Raw genomic sequence first — 15952 nt, forward strand, 5'->3', positions numbered from 1 at the left:
ATAGGCAAAACCATTTTTGTGTCAGAGCGCTCAATTTATATGAATCTTTGACTGTAGCAAGACTTTATTGGCAACTCTGAAGGCTAATAACATAACCTTAGCTCTGTCATGGTTGGTTACCTGGTTTGCGTTCCCATGAGATACGTGTGGACTGGAGCCATCCCTTACTGTGTACCATGTGTTTGAGTCTCCACTTTTCTTTCCCATTTTCTTTTGACAAAACTCCGGACAGAGCAGCGAGCTCGTCGAGAAGCAGAGGTGACCCTGTCCTACGCTATCGCATGGGCGACTTTCCCTCCGACACCATATCACGCATGCGGCCTTGATCGCTCCCATGCAACTTTGGTCAGGTGAACAGTACAAAACGAGCTGTTGGTTTCGCCATGTTTTCGTCAACTACAGAATGCAGAGCCATGTACAGGGTTTGCATACAGGGGCAAGCACTGTCAGGGCAGACAACCCCAGGGAATACGAACGGTCCGTGCGCACCCCATGCCTGGAATGAATTGTCTTTCAACAATCAATCACTTTCTTTTGTTCCTCTGTTCAGCAAGACCAGCAAGTCGCCCAGATGCTTCTTGCCAGCGGTGTCACGTCGTGCTGCGCGAGTCGAAGCGAGAAGGGTCCCCGTTCTCCAAGCAGCAGACGAGCTGTGCCGAGGGACTGCGGGGTGCGCTGGCAGCATCCAGAAGGGACAGGCGATGCTTTCCTCCACTTGTGGCCTTTGTGCAGGTAGTTTGTTTCCAGTTCCTTTCGAGGGACCACTTTTTGAACAATCATCTTCTGATTCTCCACCCTCGAACCTCGTGGAAATGTAGCCCATCTTTTCGTTGTCTGTTGCCCTGTGGCAGAACTCCAAACAAAGAAGCAGCACACTTTCAGCTATTCTTTGAGCACTTTGGAACTAGGAGCCGCAGCCCTCTTGACTACTCTCTCCCTGGCATTTCTTTCTTCTGAAGGGCATACTTTACCATGCAATACACACGTCATCCGCTACGGTACTGTCTGCTGTGTGCTCCAAAACATGGGCAGAGATGGGACCAGTTGTGATGCATGCATGGCACATACCTAAGGATGTTCAAATAGTAAATTTTACGTTCAAAATGAATTCAAAGTGAATAGTGATTGGTCAAATTTTGAATCGATAGTCCGGATAGTATATGACATATTATAAAAAAAAAATGCATATTTGTCATGACCCCACTAACCTGCACAATATTTTTAAATAAGGAAGTAGACATGTGTGAATGTAACTTCTTTGTCATAGTAAAGTGGAAGCAACTTTGGATAGTAGCAGAATCTGAATTTCAGTAGGATACTAGTGAGAATTGATAAAATACATTACGTTTAAAATGTTCTGTTCTGATCACATGTAAGCCCGTATAACAAGCCTTTAACTTAAAAAAATATTAATCGACATGAGGGTGATATGTTTATTTAACCTTGAAGTAACGCTTCGCGGCAGTGCGGGTTTTTTTTTTTTCTGGACAGGTGTTTTCACGGCATAGTACTCCTACGCTGCAGTAAAACCACCTTACAGGGGGGTTACGTGCGGTCGAATATATGCCGATTCATTCATGTCAGCTACTTCAAAATTTCGAATAATTTAAATTCGCGTCGAAGCGAATTCGAATATTCGAAGTGCTCGAATATTAGCACATGCCTAGTCAAAAGGAAAGCTCCTATGTTCACACTGATGTACTATATATTTAGTATATTTTATATGACAGTGTTGTTTTGTACCAGAGTGTGCTGCATAGTGTGTTGCTCCTGTTGTACTTGGTGAGAATACTGACCTACGTTCCTAGGGTATTGAAACAGAAGTGCACTTATCTGTGGTTAATATTTATTGGAAGTATTCTTCTCTTGCATGCTAGGTTTCAATTAAGCTTTGTACAGTTTGTAGCTCGTTAACATGTTCCTGAGCCGTTTTTTTTTCCTTCATTCTTTCTTTTTCTTTTTTACGTTAGATGGTTCTGTACACATTGTGTCTGTTACAGGAAGTAGCCTTCCAAAGCGCTTCGGATCTGGAGCTTCCAGTGGCTGCCATCTCTAGAGCATCTATAGCCAGTGGCCATCAAAGCCTTGGTAACATTCAGCTTTCTGTTGTTGTATTGCTCTCTACACTGTTCATTCTACTATGAAGGACTATGTCAGCATTATGGCGAACAATATCCAAATAAACGGTACAATGACACACTGGGCTGGGTGCAGCAGCCAGCCATTGTTGCGGTGTTTCCATCAAAAATTGTGTCGTGAACTAAATAAAGAAAAAAAATTGAGATTTTTTTTAACTGTTGTCGTATTTTCGAGTACTGTCTGTAATCCAAATGCTGCTGAAGTTAATTATGTTGTGGCATTAAAATATGTTCAGATACGTTCAGCTTGACCACAACAGTTGTCATGGCTATCCCGTCATACATTGCATTTTTAATGAAATTGAAGCACCTAGGAACAGTTGTTTGCAGTACAGGGTGTGCTGAAACAACTTCACTGCTACAGATTTCCAGCTGCTAATTGCTATACCCAACAACAGAGAACGCCACTGTAGACACACCGGGAAATAACGAAAACATTGATGTTAACAAGAGTATTCAGGATAAAGGCTCGTTACACTGTCTTGGCAATCTCGCAGCAAAGAACAGAATTTTTAGCCATTCCACCATTCTGTCACAACTAAAGCTCTGACTAGGTTCGCTCCCTCTAGAAAGCTACGGACTTTAAGAATGAATCGTCTTTGGCTATTCGATCATGCAGAACTGTTACAGAATTTCTGGCTTTCTTAAAACTCTGTGCTGTTGTAAAATTCTCTAGCTTTAGCTCTCTCTGGAAAGAGAAACCAACTTTATTGTACGAACAACTCATTGTCGTAACTGTAGTTGCTGGTAGCTTATTGCAGAGCTTAACTCTTGAGACGCTTTGTACACAATTACGTACAGGGCTTGTTTTTGCTAATTGTGTTGACTAGCGGCTAAGATGGAGCAAGATGCATTGAGCTTTGGATGAATTGAACCTCTTGCCTAATGAATGTGTCTTCATTTAACATCATTTTGCAGTGTACTGAATATGGTCACTTTGCTGAAGGTATTACCATGTTCAACGAGTCATTCGACATGCCGCTTTCCGTGAGCCCCGTCAATAGAATAATTTTTGTGTGCTCTTAACGAACATAGCCAAAAATAAAATTGCACTATATTTCTAACCTTAGCGTTCAATTTATTCATGCAAAAACAGAACATGAATGAATTCAGCATAAATAAATATTTAATTACATTTTAATTAAGCTTAATTCCTATAAACCACAAAAATTAGCATATTATGACTATATTTTTGTTGAAATAGAATATCGAGTGCCTTGAAATAAGGTTGTTTAAGTTTGACACATTTCTTCAAGGGTTTCATAGTACTTCACAGTTCTTCATAGGTGGTGTCTGAAAGGATTAAATAACCTCTATAGCTTAAAAAAAAAAAGAATCTAAACAGCACTTCATCGTAAAAAAAAATTCTCACCAAAGCTATCTTGGAGTTTAAGTATTCTAAATGTCTAGAGCGTCATGCAAAAACTGTCTGCTGCGCAGGAATTCTTCTCTTGGAAGAAATGAATCATGCCAGCAGCCTGTCAGAAACGACCAAGGCACCGCCGGCCAAACGATCGAAGAAAGAGGATCATCCGGAAGAGGAAATGTGGATGCAGCTGGCTGAGTGAGCATGGCTTGTCACGTACTATTTGGTGGCAGTAATCAAATGCAAGCAGTAGTTCTAGACATTTATCTATTGAAAGCTGCCTTTGAATGAAATTGTCTTTGCGAAGCCACGATGAAACGGCGCCTTTTTGCCCCAATGTTTTCAGTCATGTGATCCGAGGATGTAGCAGTTACCATAGCAACAGAAAAACCTGCTTTGAAAAATTTTTGTGTTAGAAGCGACAACTATGCAGAGTAATTTTACTTATAGTTTGTGTGGTTGTCATTGCTTGGAAAATTGGAATGCTAGTAGTTTTATAACATCTGTTTTTTTTTCTTCCTTTAGTCAAAAGGTCAGTTATGCTTGTCAACAGTTCTGATTTTGGAATGTGACCATGCACTCTTTAGGAGAACAGAGATTTGGGCAGCTTGGTTGGTATTCATCTTGAAAACAGCGCAGCAACACGAGGACAAATAAAGAAACAACAGGGATGGGCGCTGCGCCTGGTGCTGTCCCGTTGTTTCTTTCTTCGTCCTCGTGTTGCTGCGCTGTTATCAAGAACTTGTGCATCTTAGCAAGCACAACAGAACAAACACAGAAGAAAGACACACATAAGCGAGACGGGCGCTCGTCTAATGCCCATCTTGTTTACATGTCTTTTTCTTCTGTGTTTGTTCTATTGCGCTTGCTAAGTTGCACAAGTTCTACACCCACCAGCTAACCCAAATTTCTGCATTGAATAGTCCGTTTTCAAGATGTATGCACTCTTTGCACAGCTTTGTCTTTAGTGAATGTCGTTTGTGGAATATTTGTTGAAGCCCTCACAATTTGGTCGTGTGACATGTGCGCAGTAAGCACGCTGCTATTAAGCTTGTTTCTGATATTTTAGACTAAAATAGACGTGTACAGTAGACTTTCAGTAAACGGAAATCTGTTAAACGGAACTGCTGCTTAAATGGAACAACTGAATCTGATATGATTGGTTTCGTACATGAATTCTGCACCCCTGTTCATCTCTCAGTAAGCGGAACTCCTGTTAAATGGAACACATTTCCCCGGTCCCTTTAGGTTCTGTTTAACGAGAGTCTACTGTGTATGTATACCGGGTGTCCCAGCTATCTTTAGCCAAGGGTTTAAAAATACAATATTAGAGGCAGGCGAGTGAAATCACTTGCAAATTACTGACAGTCACCTTGCGTGCTACAGACAATTTTTTGTTTGGCAATTAACTAATTTGTTAATTAGGATTATTTAATGAAATTGCTAAATATTGACTGTAGGCAAGAAATGGGGCTTGCAAAGTTCGAGAGCGTCTTCAGAAACCCCAATTGCGTTATTTGCGATAAAGAAAGTCTCACATGTACCATTTTTTCCAAGCTGCAAAGAAAGCCCGCGAAATACAAAAAGAACCACGTGACTAGCGCATTCGCCCGCCGCGAGAATGCTGCCCTCAGCCATGGTTTGAGAGAACGAAATGAGCTGCGGCCGCAACTCGCCGGCTTCCGTTGCAGCGGTAGGCCGATAAGTCGACGGTGGTTTTTTTGACCCACGTCAGCCAGTTGGCGCGCGTGACGATGCAAGTTGTAGCGAGCGCGGGCCAAGAAACCACCGTCAACTTATCGGCCTACCGCTGCAACGGAGCCGCGGCCGCAGCAGATTTCGTTCTCTCAAACCACGGCTGAGGGCAGCATTCTCGCGGCGGGCGAATGCGCTAGTCACGTGGTTCTTTTTGTATTTCGCGGGCTTTCTTTGCAGCTTGGAAAAAATGGTACATGTGAGACTTTCTTTATCGCAAATAATGCAATTGGGGTTTCTGGAGACGCTCTCGAACTCTGCAAGCCGCATTTCTTGCCTACAGTCAATATTTAGCAATTTAGTTTAATAATCCTAATTAACGAATTAGTTAATTACCAAACAAAAAATTGTCTGTAGTGCGCAAGGTGACTGTCAGTAATTTGCAAGTGATTTCACTCGCCTGCCTCTAATACTGTATTTTTAAACCCTTGGCTAAAGATAGCTGGGACACCCTGTATATGCATGTATGCTTTGAATTTCAAGGGCTGTACTGCGAGCAATTTTTTTCTTTTCTTTTTTGATTTCTTCCGTTAAGTTGCTGATGCTGACTTAAAAATGGACATTAAACCCCAGATATTATTATGACTTAAAATGGCCGGCATGCGGCAGCACGCAAACGTCATTAAAGATTGGAATGAACAGCCAATTCTGGTGAAAGTAGCGTACATGAGATAGATAAGACGCTATCCTAGCAAATAGGCTCACCTGATCGCCAAAGTCTATGCTAATAATAAAAGGGTGCCATATTCATGAGACCACCATTGTTAGCTTTAACCTATTCTTTTTTTGCTATGTTGTCGTCCTATGCGCTGCTTTAAACCCACAGCAATAAAGCAGTGCCTTACCGTGCTGCTTAGCTAGTAGGGAAAGGCTTGAAAGAATGAATCGAAAAGGAATCGCTGCAAAATCTGACCATGGGCAGATTAAATTAGCCTGCTGTTATTACCTGAAAAAGTCTCCGTGGTGTGTTCTCGACCCATTGTCTTTTATGTTCATCCCTCTAGACGAGATACTTGTATTTGAATTGTGATGCCGTACGTTCCTGTTGGATGCTCTTTTTTCCCTTTGCTTGTAAAACGATAAATGTCTCCTGCAGGTTGTACAAGTCTCTTGGAGACTACGACGCTGTGCGTGCGTCGCTGGCTCTCTGCGGAGACGTCGGGCCAGAAGCGAAGAAGGCCCTGGAGAAGGAAGCCCAAGGAGATTACCAGCAGGCCAGGGACATTTATCGACAGGTGTGCTGACCACCAACGAGGCTTTTCAAGCTTTTTTTAGGGGCTGAAAGGGGCCCTGAAACAGTTTCGACGATTTTTTTACAAACCAATGGAGTCGTCAGCATAGCTTTTTCAGATCATTAGCATACCAGCTTACGTGCTCTGCATAAAAGTATAGAAAAAAGGGCGAGTTGGTAGGAATTCATTAGGGAAAGTTTTCAGCGCGCACAACAAACAAAGATGAAAGGGAAGAAGACACAAGCGCCGACTCACAACCCAGTTTACTGGTGAAAAGGAAGTACACACATATAATATACGCTTGGGCTACCTCAAGAGCGCATGTGCGAGATATTACAAAAATTCTCACACAAAATGACCAAAAAGTGCTCAGCAAAAATAAAATCTACAACGTGCAGAAGAATGTAGAAAATGCTCAGGTAGCGCTCTAAAAGGAGATTTCTTTGTCGGTCAGTACTATCGATGGCTCGCTTACGCAGTTATCTGCACACCTGTCAATGTGAAAGGCTTCAGTTATTTCGCGTGCCAGTTTATTTCTGTGACTAAATCGAATCTCACTGTCAAACCACACACGATGGCACTGGCAGTTCTTGCAACGATTGGCTAAGTGTGAGTAGTTAGCTTTGTCCAGTGACTTCTGATGTTTTTGCTGTGCGCACTGGAAACTTTTCATAAAGACTCTCTGCATGATTTATGGAGTGTTATATAGTTTTAAGCATTCACATCGCTACATATTGCAGTGTGCCGCTACATTGCGTTTTTCAGCACTCCTGTTTAGGGATGCGGTGTTGTTTTGTGATGTCACTCACGTGACTAATCGGATTGGCTTCTTAGCTTTTGTACCAGTGGAGAACATGCGAGCAGCCAGGTCTGTGGCAGCATGTGGTAGCGCAGAAGACAACCAGATGAACACGGAGCAGTCCTTCCCGCGACCTGTGGTGTGCCGATGAAGGGTCGCGGAAAGTGCAGTTTAGCTCCGACCGCTCTGTTAAGAAGTTGAGGAGAAATAGCAAAGCAAGGGTATCTTTTAAATTCCCATAGCTCGTCCTTTGATACAATGTGATTCGCTGAAATTATGGTGCAAATGATTTGCTCTAGTTGTAGCTTAACCACTTGCATCATTTCCAAAAATTGTTTCAGGAACCCCTTAAAGGGTCACTTCTTTAAATGTCCTACCGTAGAAATGGCATGGACTCGGATCTTCCTGCACTTCGCGAACATGGAGTGCTGCCTCTGAATATGCTTTAGCTTATCATGAAGCATAAACAGGCGGCAATGACAGCACATGCACGTTGTCATAGTCTATCACATGATAGGGACGTCTGTAGACTGTCCTTCACAGGGCAGTGACTGTTTCTCTTCTTTTGTAGCGTTAGCTACACTGGCCTAGCCGAGCCAGTTTCGCGTGGATCCTCAAGAGCCGTACTGCGCATGCGCGAGGATCAGATATGTCACGCACCGGAGCCGGCACCTCCCGCGCAATCCGCCGCCGCCAGTCTGCGCTTTCCAGAGGAGTGACGTCGTAGCCTTGGCAGACGTATTGGTGCCAATGCGCGCGCAGCTATTCGCCGTCGCTGTGCAGTCGCCGTCTGACACTGCACTGGAACCGCTTGATAGCGCCTCTGACTGGCATTTGCCAGTGTGGTTTAGCCATGGAGAAGGAGACCGCAAATGCTTCTCAACGGCGCAGGAGAGCGGAGAAGCTTAACTCATCGGATCCCGAAGTAGTTGCCTGGCAAAATAAATATACATGTGCCACATAATACGTATACCGCGTGTGTGTCATTGGAGCTGCAGTAAACGTGATAATCAAGCTAATCCTAGACAATCAGGAAAGCTAAGAATAATTAGCTGAACCTTTGCTAACGTTACGTTATCCTGGCATAGCCGAGCTATGCCACTGCAACATTTTTTTTTCCTCTTTTTTTTTTCTCTGGCACACTTTTGGCACTTGCCACACCTGGACATGCTGTGCTCAAGACAAGTACTAAACTTTCATTCGTTTTTTTTTTTCAGCTTGCTGAGAGCAGACCTCGTGGTGTGGACGGCTTCACTTGGGACGATGCCATACTTCAGGTACCCAGTCATTTGGGTCTGTTATCAGAGTAAAATTTTAGTGTTATGTAAAAGGTACCTTACACTAAATAAAAATAGCATGGTCATTTAACCCATTTCCCAGCACAAAAGGCAGCTTCGTGTGTTGTGTGCCTCTGCCATTTGTTTAATTTAGTATGTGGCAATAAGGCTTGCCAAGACGCTTAGCACTCTAATAAAATTTGCATCGTCGCTTCCTGCCACGTGGCAATATTTGTCGTATGGCTTGCTTGCGTTTCTTTTCTTGAAAACTCGGTGCTCGTTGCTTTTTATCAAGAATGCTGTGTCATGCTGATAACCTGCGTGCCAGTCATTGATCTGGAAGTACTGTACATGAGGCATTAAAGCAGGGCAAGGCATGCAAAACGCTTCTTATTGTGGGACAGTATGATGGTGCCCCAAAGGGCTGAAGTGTTCTTCGAGTGTTGCGCATAGGAAATGTGGCGACACCATTAGGGTGATATCCACCCTGCTTCAGATACACTCAAACCTCATTATAACAAAGTTGCATCTGCCAAGAAAATAACTTCGTTATATCCGAAAATTCGTTATAAACGTTTATTTATAACACTGTAGCTATGACAAGACTATTCTTCATTTACTTCGTTATAACCGATAATTCGTTATATCCGTGTTCGTTATAACGAGGTTTGAGTGTATATGAGATCCGGCATTGCTTTGGTCATTCGTTCCGAGCAAGTGCTTGTATTAGCTTTAGATTCGTCTCGCGACACTTCGATAGCAAAATATAGCGACAACATCTGGCACCATTTCCAAGATGCATTCTCAATATTTTGGCACTTTAGGCTTAGCAAAAATGGATGTGCTAGCTGAACATATCCTTCGAGACTTGGTAGCACACACTGTGAGACGTCAGAGGCTATTTATCGCAATTTCTTAATCTTGTTTTATTCCTTTGGCTTGCAACTTTTAGCTTGCATGTTTTCGTGCGCGCATGCAACAGCATTTGTTGAGCGCTGTATTGACAGAATATTTCGCAGGAGCTAATTACAGCCACGGGCGTCTGAATTTTTCAGTGCTGCTGCCTTCTGGGTGAATGGAGAGAACTCCAGAACGAAGTCGACGCGAGGCTAGAACAATGCAGCCCTTCGACATTGGAGGGCCTCTGGGACGGAGGGTATCGGCAGGTTCGTAATCAAAACACTACCCCCTCCTCCTTTTCCCTCTCTAGTGGTCACTGCATGCGATGCGCTACTTCAAGAAGTAACTTAGTTCATTATGTCTAGCGCCTGTTACAAATTGACATAACTGAATTTATGCATGTACTCTCATGCGTTGCAGGCAGTGCTGTGCATACTGTGCAAGTGTTTCACTCAGGAATGCCACTCTTCAATATTTCAGAACATCTTTGAGTACTTTCTGAGTGATAACTACTTCACATATTACTGCTACAACTTGGTGAACTGATGAATATGTTAATTTATATATTATTGGTGCATCTTTGTGCTTCCAGTGTGTGAAATACAATGTTTAATTTTTTTTTTTTTTTTGTCAGAAGTGATGTACCTTGATCACTGGTCGCAGAAAGGTGTCACTGCACTCATTCAGCACCAATGAAGCGCCGACCTTCCATGCTTGCTTTGAAATACACAGATCATATTTCGTGACGTATAAGTGGGAGACCTTACGTTGCACCAGATTTACGATGCACGTTTGTGCTTGCGCAGCTGAAGCTTTCTTCACCTGTGCTATGTTACAATGGTATACAATCAAACATCGATATAATGAACACGGATATAACGAATTATCGGTTATAACGAAGTAAATGAAGAATAGTCTTGTCATAGCTACAGTGTTACAAATGAACGTTTATAACGAATTTTCGGATATAACGAAGTTATTTTCGTGGCAGATGTGACTTTCTTATAATGAGGTTTGATTGTGTATTACCAGGAATTGTTTTAATGGCCGGGCATTCTTTTAAAAAATTACCGTTGGATAATGATCCCCTGTGCTTCGCACTGAGCTCTCTAATGGTCACTAATTTTTTAGTTCTTAACGAGATGCACATGTCGCTGAAATAGGCGTAACCAGTGCTGTTGCCACAAACCCGCCTGTAGCATGTTTGCCTCAGCTGTGTGTTCCCAAGCCTAGAGCAACTGCTTGCCAGATATGCTCGTTGATGTAACTGGCATGAAAACCACGCTGAGCTGTTGCCGTGCAGCTTTGTGCACGAGGCATCACAAGGTTTCTTTTTTTTTTTTACCAAAATGTCTTTTTGTACTACAGTGTGTGTTACACTTTCATTGCAACGCGCAGGAGCATTACTTGCCAGTTTATGTAAAAGCCCGTGTCAAGAGCATTCTCAGTGAAGACGGCGATCAGCAAGACTTCCCGAGCGTCATCCGGGAGTGGATGGAGAATTCGAGCAGGAATCGCTTTCTTGAGGCAAGTCCACTCCCACTGTCAATGAATCAGCCCGTTATACATAGTGGCACTGGCTGGGGCCCTTTTTCTTTTCCGTTTCTTTTTGTTTCCCCACCATATTACATGTCAATGAATCAGCTTAATTACTATCAAAAAAATAAAAAAAATTCTTCTACCATGTAACCTTATGTTCACCTTTTTTTTTCTTTTGCTTACAGGAAGAATGTTGCCAGGAACTTGTTCTTCTGAGCCTGTCACAGAAGGACACTTGCCGTGCCGACTATTACGTCAAGTGCCTTACAGAACAGTTTCTGGAGGTAGGAGGGCTGTGTTTCTTGCTTGGTTCATGTACAGTGCTTGGCAATTGAAAAGCCATACTCGGAGCACATAGCTGCTGGCAGTGAGGGGCACGGTGAGGGCGAGAACGTTTGTGACACATGGTGACTGCATCCGGTAAACAGCGATTTAGTCCGCGGTTCTCAGTGGCACCGTCAAAGCGCTGCAATCCTTCGGAACGCACGCGCGGCAGCTCCAGCCGCTTCACGCAGCATGTGGGCGTGGCAAGCAGCATTCCGCCAGACTACCAAGAACCGCAGGCTGAGCGGTCGTCTACTGGTTGCAGTCGCCATGTGTAACGAACACTTTCACCCTCACTGTCACCCTCCCTGCCAGCAGCCACGCGCTCCGAGTGTCGCGTTGCATTTGTCAGGCAGTGTACATAAGGCCACATTTCCTGATGTCCTTAAACTAACCACGTCGCGCGATCATTCCCACTTGTCCAGGATTGGAGCAGCCTGAGCGTCCTGACACCGGCTCTTATCGAAGGCAAGCTGGAATGCCTGCTCCCGCTCACCGACCTCACTTTGTACCTGAAGCACCGCAAGCGTGAGTGACCCCACGTCATCACATTTGCATCGTGCATGTCATTAATAATGTGTACGAGAAGTTTGTTTTTGCCAATTAGCAAAGTCATGCCTCGTTATAATGACCTAATGCATATAACAAAGTATCTGTAATCCTGCCCGCCACAGCGTTCCACTGCTGAGTGCAATGTTGTGGCTTCGATTCCCTGCGAGCAGTTGCCACATATCGTTAGGGCAAAATGTAAAAGTGGTGGCGCAGTTAGATTTAGGTATGTGTTATAAAGAACTTGTGCAGGTTAAAGAAGCTGGCATGCAAAGCTTCTACACATTTGTTAGGTATTTCTAAGGCTGTGTGTTCTTGAGGCACGAATATTTGAAACTTGCTGGTAAACACTGGGAATTATTTGAAAAGTGTGCAATATTTGATCCAGTCTGAAAAACTGCTATTTTCACAACTGTAATATTTATATTCCTAATTAGGAACATAGATTAAACATTACTGTTTAATGCTCCAGGCACTTTTCGTTCTGTAATGAAGGTCGTCACAAACATATAGTAGTCGGGTATTACAGTCAGGATGTAAACTTTTGCTCCTCCTGTTTATTTATTTGTTTGTTTGTTTTTGAGGGGAGTTGGGCTTTTTCTGTATGGCTGCATTCCCAGTGACCATGTCAGCCTTGGAAAAGAGGCTGAGTTGATTCCCAGAATTTTTTGGCACACTGGTTGCTTTCACTTAAATTTTTTTCCATCTGTTTACATTATGTCCGTTATTCATTCCCCTTTCATGCAATTCAGAGCAGTAGAAACGTGTATGCTTATTTTCCAGGTGCAGATAATGCAGATGATTTGGTATCAAGCTTGCATTCTCGACTTCCCAGTAACGCAGACTCTGTGCTCCTCTGGAATGAGATTGTTGCCAACAGGTAGGTGTCTGTAGCTTTCTCTGTCGTCATTGTCATCATCAGCCTATTTTTAGTCCATTGGATCATGAAGGCCTCCTTCTGGTGATCTCCGTTCTTGATGGTGCACATTCATATTCCCAGCTGTACAATCATCCTTAATCCAGTTTCTTAATGCTGTGTTGGAGTCGTGCTGAACTGACATTAAACAAAGGGTCTAAACACTTAGTCCATCAGTTTATCTGTTTAGTTCCATGTCAGTATAGCACGACCCCTTGAACAGCTACCAACTTGACCAGGTTGCTGTTTTTCTTAGCACAGCCGAACACATTTGTATTGAATCTGCAGAGGATCACATTATAGTTCATTATATTGTAAATTCAGTATAAAAGATATAGGCCTTCTGTAGTATGCTTCACTGCACAACAGTTGCTTCCTATTGCTATCAATACGTTTCACCACATTACGTAGCTGTGTTGCAGCGACGCTTATTAAAGCAAATTCATCATTTTGAAGTGCAAACAACAATTTTTAGCACGTGCCGTTCCAGACGTGCACCCTGCTTATTTTTCCTCCATGATACATAACTCCCTTCGGGTCCAATTCCTTGTGTGACAGCATCTGCCAAAGCTGCGCCGTTTTATCGACATGAATATTTTAATGATGTGAGAATTGATCGCGGTACTATTGGGACAACTGTACTTGTGAGAATGCAATACAGCCTCGTGTTTGACGTATCGTAAGTAAAAGGTAAACATGATTCGACATATGCGTAGTACAGCACCGTACTCTTACACAGAATTTCAAGGGCGATGTCATAACTGTTCGATATTGCCTAAGTTCTCTCTAGCACATTAGGGTTCTACTGAATTTACCTATTTCCGGAAACCCCCGTCTTCTCACCGGCTTTGTAAATTGTTTGCGTTTTGTGTGTACTGCAACGCATACACTGTCACTTTAATTTCTGGTTTCGTGCCTTGCTCGCCTCTCCAGGTGCTTCCTCGTGAAATCACTCGGCCATCCCGTACCCAAGGAGAAAGCACTGCTTCTGAATGCCTTCGCCAACGCCATGCTCCAGCAGGAGAACGTGCCGACTGCGCTCAGGGCCGTTGTCGAAATTGAACAGGTACAAAGCACATCTCTTCACTTTCACTTAACGGGGCACCAATTGAACCTGCAACCTGATGGCAATTGGTAGATACATCGAACGTGCAGACGGCGCGTTCGATGCTCTACCAATTGAGCTGCGGTGGCGGTCATCCTCCCGTACACTTTATTGGGTAATACAATCGTCCTCCCGTATGCAATAAAGTGTATGGGAGGATGACCACTTCCATATTTCAATTAGTAGAGCATCGAATACATTATTAGAAGGTTGCAGGTTCGGCAAGCTGTCTTTGCATCCACTTTAATTTCTTTGCAGTTATATCGTAATTACTGCAATATGACATCCACTACATATTTTCCTTGGCTTGGTTGTCTGTTATTTCTTCTTAAAGAAACAGTGTCGTAATGTAGTAAAATACATTCCTTTGCCACTGCACAGATGAGGCTTTCGGGGCAGCTCGGCGACTGGGCGGATTGGCGTTACGTGGAAACGTACTGTGCCATGCTCAGGAGGGCCTCGGAGAATGAGCCCCTGCCCAAGCAGATAGCTGCGTACATGCGCATGCTTGAGAAAGTTGGTGAGTGGCCAAATCTGGCTAAGATCATCGTGATTAGTTTAGTAGCTGTATGTGTGTGCATGTCTGTGATAGTGCCTCTGTTGCTACATCTGCAAACTGTACGAGGGCAAGCTGGAGCCTTGATTATTCAGCTACAATGCTCACATTTGAAGAATAAGACAGAAAAACCAATCACATTGTTGGGTTTCTTTTTTTTTTTCATGTTGAAATGCCTCAATTCATATTAAGTTGACCAAAGTGTTGTCTGTTTTGTTGTCTGTTTTGTTTTCTGCTGTGTTCATGGTGGTTTTATGGGGCTTGATGCAGCAACTGGAAGGATGTTAACAATGAAGACGGTAGTAGTAGTAAGTTGTAGTACTTTTAGTATTAGTGGTTGTAGTAAGTAGTAGTAGTTGTAGTGTTAGTAGGTAGTAGTAGTATTAGTGGTAGTAGTGCACAAATATGACAAATTGTTAGATATGACAGAGTCAATGAGCAACTGCCTTGCTGCTATGACAGTGCAATGGAAAATGGTACATTTATAACAACAAGCGAATATAACGAAGTTGTCTCAGATGCGGCTTCATTATAACTAGTCTCAACTTCATAGCATTACACTCAAACCTCATTATAACAAAGTTGCATCTGACACGAAAATAAGCTTGTTATATCTGAAAATTTGTTATAAACGTATATTTGTAACACTGTATATATGACAAGACTATTCTTCATTTGCTTCGTTATAACCAATAATTCATTATATCTCTGTTCGTTATATCGAGGTTTGAGTGTAGTACAGCAGGAGTAGTTCTTACTTGCAATTGTTGCTGCTTGCTCACGAAAAATTCAAGAAAAGGAAGCTACGTCCTCTAACTCCGCCAATCAAAAAGAACCATGGGTATTCCCCAAGTGCTTCAGGTATCGACATTGACTTCCGCAGATGCAGCCGCTGATGACACGGCGGTCGACATCGTGCACACCGTGAAGTACAAGATGCTGAAGGGGCAGCTGATGTCTGGACTCTCGAAGGTCTTGAGGGCTGGCGGACAGATGACAGCTGACCAGAAAGCAGTACTGAAACTCTCTGGCAATAAGAAGCAGCCTGTTGTGAGTCCTTCTCTATGCCTAACCTAACCTAGCTTAAGCCTCATTTTCTTGCGAGTGTTTGTTTGAACGGTATTCAGACAGTTGCGCAATGCCACTTGGGCTTTATTGCAGAGGGCAAGCATTTACGAAACAAATATATGTTATTACTCCTCACCAGTGCAGTCTGTAAATTGTTCCAATCGTCAGCGCTCATGGAGTGAAATGACCTAGGCTGATACTGTTTACTCCCGCACTAGGAAACATAAGGCAGATGTTGAAGATGTGTTTTTGGACATTATGAAAGCTGGACATTTGCACAACAAAATGACGCTGCGCATGAGTTTCAAACTATTTGCCCAAGAATGGGCAGAAAAGCAGTGCATTAAAATCATTGTTTAGGTTCACCAGGCCCATAGCTTACATTATGCGAAAGCTTCAGTCTGCTACAGTAAATAGTGAAACTACAC

At 43.2% G+C, this 15952-nt stretch overlaps 1 protein-coding gene across 1 annotated transcript in view; it reads left to right on the forward strand.

The window, feature by feature from the left end:
• Positions 1-15952, forward strand: part of LOC119398985 (DNA-dependent protein kinase catalytic subunit) — a 223364-nt gene that overhangs the window by 175283 nt on the left and 32129 nt on the right. The window contains 11 exon segments of the mRNA XM_049417869.1: positions 3579-3702; positions 6356-6494; positions 8508-8567; positions 9623-9733; positions 10866-10998; positions 11196-11290; positions 11756-11858; positions 12663-12759; positions 13729-13861; positions 14282-14420; positions 15340-15506. Of these exon segments, the coding sequence (XP_049273826.1) occupies positions 3579-3702; positions 6356-6494; positions 8508-8567; positions 9623-9733; positions 10866-10998; positions 11196-11290; positions 11756-11858; positions 12663-12759; positions 13729-13861; positions 14282-14420; positions 15340-15506 (1301 nt within the window).

The sequence above is a fragment of the Rhipicephalus sanguineus genome, chromosome 7 (assembly GCF_013339695.2).
Source record: "Rhipicephalus sanguineus isolate Rsan-2018 chromosome 7, BIME_Rsan_1.4, whole genome shotgun sequence".
Lineage (NCBI taxonomy): Eukaryota > Metazoa > Arthropoda > Arachnida > Ixodida > Ixodidae > Rhipicephalus > Rhipicephalus sanguineus.